Source organism: Pavona decussata, unplaced genomic scaffold (assembly GCF_977016875.1).
Source record: "Pavona decussata unplaced genomic scaffold, jaPavDecu1.1 SCAFFOLD_137, whole genome shotgun sequence".
In the NCBI taxonomy this organism is placed as follows: Eukaryota; Metazoa; Cnidaria; class Anthozoa; order Scleractinia; family Agariciidae; genus Pavona; species Pavona decussata.
Window position 1 is genome coordinate 2,109,787 of NW_028145550.1, and position 15,760 is coordinate 2,125,546.

A 15,760-nucleotide genomic window follows, 5' to 3' on the forward strand; every position below is an offset into this window, starting at 1 on the left:
CTCTGACAAAATGGCGGCCAGATTTAGGAACAAAACAAAAGTTTTCTGCATTTTTTCGTTGCGATTTTTCCCTCTTTCGAAACATTTTTAAAGATTGCTTACCGTAACTAAAACTTAATGTGTTATTCATCGACAAAATCACACCAAGAAAACATTTCCCCTTGCTAAGATGTGCACGCCGCAGACAAAAACAATAACTTTTTGGAGGATGATAGTCTTGGTGGCTTTGAGCTTATTTTGTAGCATTTTCTTACCTTCAGAAGCTCACGACTGTCACCGTAATTTGGAGCCTGTATGGCAGGCAGATGTAGGATCATCTCCTGTTGTTTCAAGCCCATTGCTAGCCGATTTCAATGGAGATAATGTAAAAGATGTACTGGTAACTTCTTTTAATGGTCAAGTGTCAGTCGTGGATGGTCGCTCAGGACAGGAGCTTCCCGGCTGGCCAGTCACTCTTTCTGGAAAAATGATTTTTGCAGCGCCTTTGCTGGTACGTGAAACCTATTTATGTTACAGTATATTTTAAGCTTAAACCTACCAACTGTTTTTTTTTTTTTTTAATATTTTGAAAGTTTATGTGAGCTTAATTTTGAACTATAGAGATGAGGTTTATCTTTCATTGAACATTTCTTATTGATGTTTTTGTTCACTTAATAATTTTTTGGTGAATTTGATTTTAATGAATTCAAGCTACAGGTGGTTTGCAACAAAATCCCTGGAGATCCATGGCGGCCATGTTGACTTGGATGACAAAACAAAAGGTTCTGTCATCCAACATGGCTGCCACACCATTGTCTTTTGGATCTCTAGGGATTGGTTGCAAACCACCTATAGTCAAACCTCCAGTGAACGGATACTCCTGGGACCAGTTTCTAGGCAACCCTTTATTACTATAGGTGAAATACTTGCTTATGCAATGATGGGATTATAACCCAGTCTACAGTCTACGTGCACTGTGTGCAGTATGATCTTCACAGGTACCCAAGTGCGCTGGTACAAACAGATTACTAAAACTTCACCAGTCCCAGGGCTGGAGGTTGGAGATCTTGATCTCCAAACTGTATGTTTGTAAATCCTAAAGATATTTTAATAAAAACTCATCTAAATCATTCTCCTCCCTTTTGTATTGTTCGTTGTGGCCAGTTTTGAATGTCTGTTCTAACAACATTTATTAATATAGAGCTGAACAAGAACTGTACTTTTTATTTTTTTTAGTACATAAAATTATTCATAAGACAGAGTGGAAATGTTACATTCAGGGTCATGTTTACAAAGCTTTCCTAAGTTCTGATATGAATTGTCTTCAAAGATCATGGTTGAAAGCACTGACAAAAGTCAAGATACCGCTTGAAACTACGGACAAAGTATTGTTTCTTTATAAATTTACAAATTTCATGTCACATTACGATGATCTCATATCATTCTTTTCCTGCACTTTTGTGTATTTTAGTATGACTATGACAATGACGGAATGCGTGAAGTATTGCTAGCTACTGCAGACGGCATTGTGATCTTTGCCAGGAATGATGGCGCTATTTTGGAAGGGGAGACATTCCTGGTAAGAGATATGTATATATTAATTATATAAGCCCTAACTAACATATAGTTCAAGATTTCATTTAGTGCCAGGAGGTTGGGTGGGGGAGCTAATTTTGTTTAGTCAATTCAATGGATGGCTGTTAATTTATTTGAGACAGGGCAGTAATATTTGTTTTTTCATGTTAACATGCATATAGATATCTGAATGAGTAAAACACCTAGTGACCACTGGGCTATCATTATGGATCATAACCTGTAACATGTACATCTGTTACGGATGATACACTGCACTCCTGAAGAATCCTTGATGTTACAGGTGATCTTGATGGTCATTGGTTAACTTTACCCACAAGTCATACAATACATGTAGCAACACTGTCGCAGGTGTAAAGTTCAATGCAACATGTGGCTAAAAACGTATTGACAGTATTTTAAAACTGGTCACCCTATATAGAATAATAAGTTATAATTCATTATAAATTGTAATATTCTTATGGCAATATTTTTGTCAAATCATTTGGCAGGTTCCTCCTCTGGTATTAAAGAAGGACTGGTTTTTCATAGACTCGCGGCTAATAAAAAACACTGAATACATGAGCTCTGTCTCCAAACCAACAAAGTCAGCCAGATTGGCTTCATTTGCAGAGTTTACTATAAACCCAAAACTTCCTAAGGTATTAAACTGTTAATTTATCAATCTACAAATTCAATTATTGTACTTTTAATATCAGTCATAATATTTATTTATCATTTGCCCATTGATGTAGTCATTATAGGAGGATAAACCATGTCATCTGTGATGCTCTGCACTAAAATAAATTATTGATGTAAACATAACAAACACTTCTTTGTTCCTCAGGATAAACAGAGTATTTCAAACACAAGCAGTAGCTATGGTGATTATTACACTTTTTGGTCCAATTATCATCCTGGTGTGCGTCCATCTGGTTTATCCACAGATGGATCAGCTGTTTATGTTGACCCACATATCCTATCCACACCGTTGATCACAGACTTCAATGATGATGGATCAGAAGAAGAACTTGTCATACCTACCAATTTCTATTTTGAAGACAAAGGGTGAGGAACACCAGAAGATATTAAGGACAGTGCCTTTTTTTGTTATGATGCATATGTGCTGCGCATCTCGAGATGCTCAGTCTCCTATGAGTGGTGCTTACTAAATACTGGGATATTTTTGCGCGGTTTAAAACTATGCAGAGAAAGTAGAACTTAGCAAGTGCTCTTGGTATTTAAAAAGAAAATTGGTGGTAACCATGCATTTTTCAGAGATAATAAAGCTTCAATTTGATTAAAAATGCCATACATTGCTTTGTATTTTAGCACTTTTTAGAATTATTGTTTATAATTATCTCTAAAAACTGCATGGTTACCCCCAACTTTCTTTCTGGATTCCAATAGCCCTTGCTAAGATCTGCTTTTCCTGCACAGTCATAAACTGGCCAAAAATACTTCTGTATTAGGAGGCACTGTCCTTAAGTATTTTAATTGTCCTCAACTGAAAGTTGGCCTAAATACTGTTAGTATAATTATCCACAAACCTGTTTGAAAAAGTGGAGGATGCTCAGGTTTTGAGAAACTGAGTGTTTCCGATGCCTGCAATCCCCTCCTAGGAAGAAACATGGGTGTATACAAAAGCCACATGGCTGGAGGTCGAACCTATAGGATTGGAGAATGGATTGCATCTTCTCGGTTTAATTTGAGCTGAGAATGGTAAGTTGCCAGATGACACAACAAGCTAAGTTAACGTTATCACCCATTAGCAGGAGCAAGTTTTTAAATTAATATTTATGAGCTATTGGTGTCACGTTGATGGAGTTGCACTTTACTGTATCGACTCACGGTTGTTTTCCTTCTGTTTTCCAATCAAGCCATAATGAAAATGAGTTTAGCATGAGCGAAGTACTGTAGGACATTTGAACTGACTCTAAGTTACTTAAAACTTCTAAAAATGTGACTGTGTTCTTTCCTCACGATCTTGTTTCTGCGCAGTCCGTCATCACCGCCAGGCAAGGGTTTGTCATCAGAAGAACTTCAGAATTACCTTGGTAGTGGTGTGATAGTCTTCAACCTTCACACAAAGCAGCTTGTGTTTTCCTCGATTTTGGAGGTGTCTAGGGTGAGTTGTTTATTTCTCCATAATATTTCTCCATAAGAATGGACTTTATGAGTGTGGCAAATGATCTTTCAAGAATAATGCACATGAACAAATTCCACCAAATTTGCAATCCTTGATCACATGAAGCAAATGCAGAGGAAATACTGTGAAGATGTACTGTAGCTGCTTAATTAATCTCCCTTTTCGTTTTCCAGAGAACAAGTCAGTATCCTGGGTATGTGCTTTCAGCTGCATCCTTAGTGCCTGGCACTGGTGTTGTTGTAGGAACTTCAACAGGAAGTGTTTACCTTGTGAAGAACTCCATGACAGAACCTCAGTTTTTAAGTGCTATGGACAGCATTCCTGGACAAGTAAATGCTTTTCTAAATTCCTATTTGTAACTAAGTTCAAGTGGTATGATAACATTTATTGTTATACACCTAGACTTTTGCTAAACAAAACAAGCACTGTGATTGGTTGATTGTTGGTCATGTGCCTCTGATCAAATACAAATGTATCCCGACTGGGATACAATTCCGCAGTTGTTCCTCAGTTGTTTGTTTGTTTGTTTTGCTGCGATTATTGAAGGGAAAGTCTAAATATATAACAAAGCACTTAATGTATGGTCCCTCGGGAAACTACAGTAGTTAGTTTTGTTTTCTCTTGAGTCCTGATGATTTCCTTGACTTCATCTCAGGAAACATCAGGTCTCTTGGGAAAAATATAAAACTAGCTGTTTTTACCCCCGGGACCATACATTAAGACCCCGTCCACACGTATCCGGATATTTTCGAATCCGCAACAATGTTATCGGATTCAAAAAGTTCCTCTCTGGAGAGCGGATTCAAAAATGTCCGGATTTGCTTGCGAATTCGCCAGATGCGTGTGGACGTCATAGCCGTATCCGGAAAGAAAAAGTTGCAGATTCAAAAATATGTATCATGTATCATGTAAGAACTAAACTGAACTGTAGTTGAAGAGGAGGGGGGAGGAATCACTGGTATGGGGGGGGGGGGGTGGCACTGAACTGCATCATTCAGTATTACGGGAGGAGCTCAACTACATTTGTTGTATATGAAGCACGGAACCACATCAGTAGTATAAGAGGGGCTGAACTTGCATCAGACTGAGTATAAATGAGGGGCCAAACTGGGAAGTCATATAGGATGTAGGATTCAATTACATTTGTAGTATAGGAGGTCTGACTGAACTACCTCAGTAGGACAAGAAGGACTGAGCTATGTTTACTGTAGGACAAAGTAGAGACTAAACTATATCAGTAACAAGAATATGAACCATATAGTAGTATAGGAGGGATTGAAGTACATAAGTAGGAAAGAAGGGCTTAAAGTACATCATCAGTATAGGAGAGACTGGTTAAACTGCAGTAGTAGGCTAAATAACATCAGTAGGACAGGAAAGACTGAACTACATTCAGTACCATATAAAAGAGTCTGAACTATACAGTAAAGGGACTGAATTACATATTCAATAGGAAAGGAGGGCTTGAAGCACATCATCAGTATAGTTATACTATTACGTACATTGGAGGAATGAACTACATTGGTATGAATGAAGGAGCTGAACTACATCAGTGGCATAGGAGACACTGAGTTAGTAGTATAGGAGGGACTGAAGTACATCTGTAGTGTAAAGGGCTTTGAACTATATCAGTAATGTAGAAGGAAAAGGAGAGACTACACTTTGTCCGCAGTATAGTATAGGAGGAGCCTATTATTTTGGTATTATTGGAGAAGGAGAATTGCATCTGTTTAGTAGGACATGAGACATGCTTTTGCCCTGGACCCTAGTGCTTTAATAGTTACATTGTTTCTCTATGGATCATGTTGTTTTGATCTCTTTTCTGTGGTTGTCTTATCTTAGGTTATTGCCTCTGATGTTAATCAAGATGGTTCATTTGAAATCTTGGCAATTGATAACAGTGGTAATATTGCTTGTAAGGACCTTAGTGGCAAAATGGTTAGTGCCTACCTTGAATGTTTTTGTTCCTTATTTTATTTCCTATTCTAGCTGAAATAGGAGAGCAAATGCCTAACCATTTTTGGTCATGCCTGGTAGCTGGCTATGAAGCCCTAAAATTAATATTAAAGGGGCAGTTAGAATGTTACCTATTTGTAGTATCACTTTCAATAGCCAAATAATGGTTCCGTTTAGTTGACAATAACCCTTCTAGTGTATACAAACTAGTATCATTCATCTTTGGGTGCAGATGGCTAGGATGGAAATGGATTGCAGCTTCAAAAAGTGGCCAAGTTTTTCAAGTTCCTTTTGAGTATTTTGGAAAAACTGCTTAAAACTGATTATGGTTTATCATTTCTTCCTTAGAGGAATCGTTTCATTTTTCATCCCAGTGCTCTAAAGAGCAATTTCATGGTACAAAAAAAAGGTTGTTAATCAAATATTTGAACAATGTTAACTCACAGTAAAATCTCTGTTACTAGCAGTATCATTCTTTAAGTGATGGCCCATGGATATTCAACTGTAGTATGATTTATCCCTTCTGTATTTTTTTGTTTAGGTTTGGGAGGCTACAGTTTCCAGTTCAAGTGCAGCAGGAATTCGTGTTGCTGATGTTGATGGAGATGGTTTCATGGAGGCTGTTGTTGCAACCTTTGATGGGTATGTGATCAAAGTATGGGCGAATCTTTGCTAACGTCATTGTTTACATTTTTCCTCATTAGCATACGACTTAACTCATAGAAGCCGTGGTCGTATATACTTGTATGAACTAAATGCAAAAATTGAAAGAGCTGATTAAGTTGAGCAATTTGTGCAATTTCAGCTCTTTGCAAGCAATGTTGAAGAAAATATCAGCCATCGAAAACTGCGAAATTGCTGGATGGCAAAAAAGTTAATGAGCCATACATTCTCTGTAAAATTTCGAGTTTTTAGAAGAGAATTTCTCCGAAACCACCCGATGTATTGGGCTCAAATTTTCAGAGAAAACTGAAACTGTTATGCCCTTTCGATATCCAGAGTTTCTATCTTATTAGTGTCATCAGGTAATGATAAGCATATGTTAATGAGGCAGAAAGTGTAAACAAAGATTCGCCTATAGTTTTTCCTTACTTCAGTCCACTTTCAGATGTTGTATTCATTTACACTGTAAACGTGTTCACTCTTACCACAGAACGGCAATCAATTTTTCTCAGGGATATGTGGACTGTTATCTTTGCATGGAAGTTATAGCTGTTTTCCAGAGACCTAAAATTATGTTGAAAATGTTTTATCACAAATCTGTTTTAATCCTTATTTGACACGAATGACTGATACCTCTCTCAGCCGATAAGCCTACTGTTGCTATAACACATGACTTTAAACATTTTTTTACCTACATGTATACAAAGGCTTGAAGGTTACTCTATTTTATAAAGATAATAATTGATAATTGATCGTTTTCCTAAGTGAAACTTGGAGAGACTATAGTAATGCACATTTCCTTGACGAATGTGTGTATTTATCAGTGGCATTAGGGAGTTTAAGAAGCTATTACGCAACGGCAACGAGAACATCACAAAACAATAGGATATAATGAGAAAAACAAAGGCCCTGCACGTGCGTTATAAATTTTGGTACATTTCTCCACCGTGCTCGGCCAAACAACGTGAAATAACCAAATTCCATTTTTTGTAGAGAACGTGAGCACACGACGATAAATTTTTTAATCTCTGTCTCAACTTGAACGCCGTTCCCACCTGTTCTGTTACTGGATAGTTCGGCCACATTGTACAAGTTGAACGAATTGGAATAATCGCGAAGTAGTGCAAGTAACACGAACTTATATTTTCAAGCGATGTTTTCGTTGGCGTCTCCGTTGTGGTTTCTTAAAGTCCCTATTATCATTAAAGTGCTACTGTGATCAAATTTTTACCTCTTGAATCTTAAGGTTTATCACATAGAATTCTAGGAAAGATTAAAAACGCCGTTTACCTTTTCTAAATATCTGCATTGGTTCCGGAGATATTTAACTTTGAAAAATGTGTAAAATATGTAAATGAGAGGACTGATGACGTCATGCTATCAACTCAATATAAAATCAAGTATATAAATAGAGCTATCAGTCAATTTACAGCAGAGATCATTGAAACCTGGTAGGCTAATAGTTCTAAAGGCAATACACCTACAGCTATAAAAAATTCGGTTCCCATGGCAACTCACTCTTTTCCAGTCCCCTCCATCCTGATTTCAATATTTTAGTGATTTTCAGCTTGAAAAACATTTAACAAGGCCACGAACTTGACCTAACATATAAGTTTATACGCTTGCTGGATCATGCAGATGATGCACCATTGGCAAATATCAAAACAGAACGCCAACTGTGGCCAGCAAAGCCTTAAGTATCAGAGGGGACTGGAACCCCAGTATGTTGCCATGGTAACAAAACTGATAAGCTCATATTGTGGAGCACACCTAGAACAATGTCACTGGAAAGAATCAAGCATTTCTGATACAAATTGGCTGAGATATCTTTTTTCATAATATTTCATTAAAATTCGGTTGATCTTATAACGTCGTCAATTGGCTAATTTGCATATTTTAAAAACTTGAATATCTCTGGAACAAAAAGAGATATTTGAAAATAGTAAACAGCATTCTTCTTCTCGTACAGACTACTTGTTTATGTTTTAAAATGGCTTAGATTTGAAAGATGCGAATTTCGTCATAGTAGCACTTTAACGGTAGGCCAATAACGATACCAAATACTTGATATAATCGATACTGAGGTTTCCTTGAAAAATCGATAGTTGTGAGAAATTTCGATCCCTGTTCACGTGACCGCCAACTTGAATAAGTGAAGGCTGTTTTAGTGCCGAAAACCAGTAATTTTCAATTTGTGTATGTACTGTTATTATTGCTAGAGCTGTGTTTTGTTTTTTCTTTAAAGTTTACGGACCATAAAGAGTGTTTTTAAAGTGTAGGTGATAACATCACAGAAAAGTCCTGGATGTAATATATCAAACACGAGACACAGTGTTTCATCACATATCAAACACCGAGAAGAGAGTTGAAAATATGACGCGTAGCGGAGTATTTTTGACGAACTTCGAGGTTTAAGATATTGTGTTGAAACACTGTGACGAGTGTTTGATATAACTTCTCAAACAAACTGATTTTGAAGGAGAAATTAAGGATGCAAAAACGAGGAGTTTTTCATCAGATATCCAAACAGGTCACGGTGCATGACTTCCTTTGTGTTTAACTTTTGAATTATTAATGAGTTTGAGAAGATGACGTCACAATATCGGTATCGTTATTAATAACGAAAAATATCGTACTCGTATCGGATCGATTTGAAAACTGGTATCGGCCCACTTTTAGTTATAAGCACTAGCAGTGAACTTGCCACAACGTGTTACAGGTACGTGTGGGTTCTAGAAGGAGACACCGGGAAAGTATTGCAAGGATGGCCAGTCAAGTTACCGAGTGAGGTACGAGCGACAGTGCTGATCACTAAACTCATCCCTGGAGAAAACGCTGCCTCAGATATAGTAAGTACTGGATGGTGTTATGTTTGTCAGTACAACCATAGTTTTGTTTTAAGATTTTTTCAAGTCAGAGTCACACACGTTTAAGATTGTATTATGTCCACTCCTGACTGCAATTTTAGTATTTTTCATTAAACCACAGTTTCGTTTTTGGTCAGTTGGAGAGAATCGCATATACAGTCGAACCTCTCCTTGCGGACACCTCTATAATACGGCCACCTCTCTATTACGGACAGTTCACTTGGTCCCTGAAAGACCGAAATCCACATAAAGCCTACTTCTCTAAAACAGACACCTCTGTAACACGGACACTTATTCCTGTCCCTTTGGTGTCCGTAATAAAGAGGTTCGATTGTAGTGACTTTCTTGATTAGAGAGTTCGTTTCCAAAGACTGAAATACAACATTGAAAGATGCAGGGTGGAATGTTTAGGCTTGTCACTAAGTATTTAAATCCTGGAATTTCAGGGCGCAAGTATTAAAAAGTTAACAAGATATTTTTTCAATATTAAAACTCTAAAATATGGTGTTTCTAGTAACCAGGGGCAACATTTGTTCTGCTCTTCTAACTTCAGCTGCTGTTTCTAAAGAATAGGCTTTTCTGTTGAAAGCATACTAAGGACACATGTCACATTGTACCTCCAAGATGGTTTCATTTCTCCAGCCGCAGAAACACGAGGGTGAGAAGTTGGCCTGCTTCCTGACCTTTCAGTTGTTCCTTTGTGATTTCAGATCATTCCCCTTGTTGATGGCCAGATTGCAATCATCAGAGGCAGTGATCGCTGCACAGAGCTGATCAGTGTTGGTAAGCCTGTGTTATCTGCTGCTGTCAGTGCTGACCTGTTAACAGGCAGACCAGGTCTGGAGCTTGTGTTGGGCACTGATGATGGAACACTTTTGTGTTTGTCAAACACACCGGATACAGTTACAAACAGGTAAAGGATTTGTATGTTTGGATTAATGGGGGCTCTTCAAGTTGCGGTGACTTTTGGCTCAAAAAGTCAAAACAAGAACTTTAGAGCTGAGGCTGAACGTTCTTGTTTTTTGGCAATTTGATCCGGAAAAAGTTCTTAAGATGTTCTTAAGCTACCTGTTATAGTATTACTATTTCAATAAATCTATGAGGACGTGACCAAGACATCTATTAAAGAGCAATATGTGTCGTAATGTGGTGGCGACTTGCTTGTGACATGCTCTGTTGCGCGGCTTACATGTACTCTAGTGCTGGGTACAAGATGAAAGTGCGGAGAAAAGGTTCAACTACAAAAAGTGCACCTACTTGTACATGTCATACGACACGTGTTGAGCACCTGCTTGCAAAGTTTTTGTTTTCCCAAATTGACAGTTACGCCCCTCTCGCATGAGGACGTTGAATTAATAATGTGCGGTTTGATCAGTCTTCCTTCAGATATGAATGAGCTATTTTCCTGGCCAGCAGAAACTCTACCTTGCAGTGGATCAACTTTTTACTCTGGAAAGGTAAACTAACATTTAGTCAGCATTAGAGCGGTTTTAATTGAGCGTCGAAAGTAATTTCGCGTTTGCTTTGATTTTGCATTACTACGCTCTGTGATTGGTTAACAAAACTCATTTCGCCACTTTCTCAACCAATGGGAATCCAAACCAAAACCAATCGTGTTTTCGCCGCACGTGTTTTCCCGCGCTTGGCGCCAGTTACATGTATTTGCTTCGAATTCTGATTTGCTCGTTGTGTTGTTTACATCTTGTGCGATTGGCCAGAATAATTACTTTGGTTTTGGTTTTACGACACTCAATTGGAAACCGCTCTAAAATAGTTTTCCAATTTAGTGTCGTAAAACAGAATCACTCTAGCTAATCACAACAACAAAAAACAAATGTTATTTGTTTTCCCAATGAGTAAGAAAGTGCTCCAGGAGGTAGTTTAAAGGTGTCCGTGTGTTCCAGGTACAGTCAGTTGGAATTTAGAAGAGTTGGTTTTTGTGCAGGGAGGAATATCGCGTAGAACCCAGAGAAAAACTCTCGGATCAGAGACAAGACCAACAGCAAACTCAACTCACATATGGCGTCAACTCCGGGAATCGAACCCGAGCCACATTGTTGGGAGGCGAGTGCTCTCACCACTGCGTCATCCCTGCCCTCTAAACAACAACGAATCAATCTGGGCTCGGAACAAGTTCGTTGTAAAGGGCGTTAAGACGGAAAAATGCGTGCACACAAGGACAGCAAGTCGCAATTTGTTGTTTTTACTTCAAGTCCAAATGGTGAAAAGTGAAGAAAGTTTTTGTTGCGATAACCACTTATCGTAGTAAGGCAAAACCAAAACAAACTCAAACTTTCTTTTAAAAGCGCTCCATTAAACTAATAAGATTCTTGTTAAGAGCGGTTTTCATCTTACTGTCGTAAAACCAAAATCAAAGTAATTTTACTCTGACCAATCGAAACAGACGTACACAACACAACGAGCCAATCAGAATTCGAAGCAAATAAAGGTAACCGGCGCTAAGCGCGGGAAAACGTTTGCAAGCGGGTCACGATTGGTTTTGGTTTTGCTTCTCATTGGCTGAGGACGTAATAAACGCAAAACCAAAGCGAACGCGAATTACTTTCGACACTCAATTGGAAACCACCCTAAGGTGTCTACAACAGACTAACCTGACATGCAATTAATTGGCGAAGGTCCTTTGATTTATAATTAGGGAGCTATAGCAACGAAGACGGCGACGGCAACGAGAACTTCAAAAAAGCAATAGGCTTAATAAACAACAACTCTGCACCTGCATTACACTTTTTGGTACATTTCTTTACCGTCACTGCACGACTAGGACGTGAAATTTCCTGATGCGGTGTGTTACAGCGAGTTATAGCTTTTTATTTTATTTTTCTGCGCGACTAATTTTCACTTACTTTTGTTTTATTTGTGTGTGTTACATCTTTCATACCTTTCGCCCCCACACCTTTATAGTTCATTATGTATGTAAATAGCCTTTCCGTCACTCCTTTTTTTACCCCTTTTTAAGCCAGTTTTCTTGCATAAGTTTTCAGTGTGCGCATCATTTTCAGTTTTGTATAGTTGTGTCTCGCCGTTCTTCCCGTCTTGATTAATTCTCTGTAGAATCACCGATAAGGTACGTTCTTGTGTTAGTCGTTCGTTTTCTATTGTTTCTCAGTTGCTTTCCATGTCGTTTACTTGTAGTATTATTTTTAACATCTTTTATTTAATCTTTGTATTTCAAGAACCGTTCTGGTACGGATTTGTTTACCGTCGGGATGAGTTACTTTGCAATGGTGAAGATATCAATAAAGTGTTAAAGTAGAGCTGAGTGTAATTAGCAGCGGCTACACGGTGTTTTATGGAGGACGTAAACACACAACGACGAATTTTTCTCTCTCTTTCTAAACTTGGGTGAGGTCTCTAAGAATTCAACTCCAAGAAATTTCACCTACATTGACATTTAAAGCGAGTTGAAATAATCCCGACGACGTTTGAAAAAACGGGAGTTCATTTTAATGGTGACGTTTTCGCTGCCGTCGCCGTCGTCGTTGCTCAAGCCTGCTTTTCACTAGCGACGCAAGCACAGGAGCAAGCACAAGCACAAGCATAAGAGCTTTATGTCAAGCGAAAATGAACGCGACGCAAGCACAAGCACAAGAAACTGAAGGAAAAATTTTGATCCTTGTGCTTTCCCTTGTGCTTATGCTTGCGTCGAGGCCGTTTTTACGGTGAAATAAGCGTTCTTATGCTTGCACTTGTGCTTGTGTCGCTAGTGAAAACCAGGTTTAGCTCCCTATTAAGTAAAAGAAAACTTCCTTAGACTTTTTGTTTCTTGAACAAGGTTGGAGTGAGATTAACTCAGAAATGTCAGCAAAATACCAAGATTAGTGGTAGATCGTTTCCTGTGGAGTTCGAGATCAAAGATGATCAGCCCAAAGAAGTAAAAGGGAAGGAGTACAACATCAAGGTTTGTGAAATTGAATCATCGTTAAAATCTGAAATCAGCTTTTAATGATGAAATAGTGTTAGGCGTTCAGCGATTTCACAGTTCCAGTGCTCATTATCTCTTTTAATGTAATGATTCATTATGGAAAACAACGCTTTAGCAGCAGTGTAACTTGTTGTTTGGTTGTGTATTTCCCGTTGATTAAAGGGCTGGTTCACGCTTCCGGAATCGGAAGCGTAAGGAACCTTTTGTTCCACCGTGAATAAAAACACGGAGACGGAATCGCGATCGTAAGCTCGACGGTATCGGAATTCCAAGGATTAGAACGTTTCCTTTTTCTTCCGATTCCGCTTGATTTTGTCGCTTGCGATCAAGAGTGAACTGGTTAATGGGAACCGTAAGCGCAAGCACAAGAATCAACCAATCACATAGCTCATTTCCAATAACTTTACCCGAGATTTAGAAGGGAAAACATGGCGGCCTTCCGCCATTTTGAGCGAAAGCGAAGCTTCCGTTTCTGCTTCGCCTTCCGTCGTATTGATTCACACTAGGTCAGAAGATTCTTCTGATTCCGACCCCAATTCCGATTCCGCTTCCTTCGCTTGTTGCTAGTGTGAACCAGGCTTAATGGATGATTGGCTAACTGACTGCCTGAGTGGCTAACCAGCTATCTGACTGACGGACGGGTTCATTATGTAATTAAGTGATTGTCTTACCGACCGACGAATTAATGAACAGACTGGCTTGTCCCGCAGATTATCGTTGGACAGCGTCTTGCAGTTTTCAAGAAGACCTGCAGATTTCCTGGTATATATACTGAACTAGTACCAGCCCCTTCACAGCCATGCAGAGCATTAGTGACAGTACAACTCACCACTGAACACGGACAGTGTTTTCACAGCTTTCTACATGCAAGGTGGGAAATGATTTAACGATATAAACTGGGTGCTTTAGAAGACGCCGTAATGATGGTTCATAATTTTGGTAAAAATAATGATACACTTTGAGTGCAAGTCAAACGTTCGTACATGGCAATTCAGCCCATCTCTCCCCTTTAACAATCTTGTTCTTTCACTGAAAAGAAGCCGTATAAACCATCATATATTCAAAATATTTTGAGTGAAGGGTAAAGGGGAGGGAATGTTTTACACGATCCTGGGTCGTTTGGGGGCAGGAGAAATACACGCGCATTTTGGGTTTTGCCTAAACTAGTTTTGTCCATGATTGTTAGTTCACCGAAAGTCTCCCTGAATTTCAGCAGCATTGGACCTACTGCATTGCTCGTTCCGGTCGAAGTTCTAGTAGAGACTGGGGACAAGTTTTTAAATTTTCATTTAATCAGAAAGTGGGGTCCATCACAAGAAATATCACATTGAAATTAGCCAGTTTACTAAATTTGAGGTTCTGTCGTTAGATTGCAACCGTGTAGAAGGCTCTCTAATTGGAAAAATTAGACACTTTGTATGGATTTGGAGGACACCATCTTAGAATTAGACACTTTTTGGAATTTGGGCGACCTTTGACAGGTCACAGCCTGGTTACTACGCAATGAAGCTTAACCAAACTTGGTAAACGTACTAATTTTTATGCAGTCTTTCTATCTTTGATTTCTTCATATGACACAATTTGGAGAATATGTAAACTAGGGTCCAGTCCCTTTATGAACTTCGGAACGGGCGATGGAAGGTCGCCACTCGTGATTCAGCCTGCACGAGAGTTTTATCTGTGTCGTTCACTTACGTTACGACCAAGTTTGACGTGAAACATTGTGTTATTACATCTCGCCAAATACTTCAAGTGAATTATTGTTCTCACAATAGTCACATTCGTGTTACTGCCGTTTTACTCACGTTGATTTCCATTGCTTCGAACTACCTTCTCCCTCCCCCTTTAATTTGCGTTAATTAGCGTCCAAGGGCTCTTTAAGACGACAAAACAAACTGATACACATGAGAAACGCTCGCTCGCTTATTTGATTTCATCCAAGTCGGCATTCACTCATCAAATACAGAGCAATTGGCAAACGTGTTGTGAAAGTGTTTGGTAGCCTGCAGAACAGGCGTTATTTTGTGCATTTTTCAGGCAAGCGGAGGCAAGCCCCTCCCGTCGCGCATGACTCGCACTCCGCGCTCTAAAAAACAAAACAATAAGGGAACTGGTCATAACAAGTTTGTTCGAAGAGGACCCACCTTGTCTGTGGTAGGTGGTTATCGAAGACACCACCTATCTCGTGAACATTACCGACAAAATTTTATTGGCTTTAAAATTAGAGTTGACATAGAATATTCAGCTAGCAAGAGTCAGCATTGCTAGATAAACAAGAAAAGTGAGGTTGGAATCTCATTGTCATTTTTTACTGCTGGAAAGAGGGGTGGCTATGCAATAAAGACACCATCTTTTGAGGTTGAGGAAGAGGGGTGCAGGCAGAGGCCACAATCTATTTTGATTTTGGTGGGTCCTGTTCGAGTATAGTGATTTTGACCACTTCCCTAACGCCTATTCCGCATTCTAAACTGTTGGCGCCAAACGCAACTAGCCTCTAATCTCGCTAACTTTATCAACAACGTGTTGGCGTTGGTAAATTCGCATTTGACTTGATTTTTTTTTCAAACGCAGTAGAAACGACATAACAATAGTTTTCGCCAAACTCGGATTTAAACAATAACGCTATGTGTC

The 15,760-nt window shown here is 38.9% G+C and overlaps 1 protein-coding gene across 4 annotated transcripts in view; it reads left to right on the forward strand.

Annotated features, from left to right (window-relative positions):
- The window catches only part of LOC146467292 (uncharacterized), an 18,034-nt gene continuing 2,274 nt past the window's right edge, over positions 1-15,760 (forward strand). For 2 of the 4 annotated variants that reach the window (XR_014867814.1, XM_085126204.1), the window contains exons 1-13: positions 1-490; positions 1,451-1,558; positions 2,064-2,213; positions 2,399-2,619; positions 3,553-3,679; positions 3,874-4,029; positions 5,543-5,638; positions 6,198-6,298; positions 9,039-9,168; positions 9,897-10,099; positions 10,562-10,643; positions 12,980-13,105; positions 13,840-14,000. Coding sequence is in view for 3 of the 4 variants with exons in the window: in XM_085126204.1 (XP_084982330.1) it covers positions 170-490; positions 1,451-1,558; positions 2,064-2,213; positions 2,399-2,619; positions 3,553-3,679; positions 3,874-4,029; positions 5,543-5,638; positions 6,198-6,298; positions 9,039-9,168; positions 9,897-10,099; positions 10,562-10,643; positions 12,980-13,105; positions 13,840-14,000 (1,982 nt within the window). In the remaining variant the exon portion in view is untranslated. The other 2 variants (XM_085126205.1, XM_085126206.1) reach the window with 2 other exon arrangements.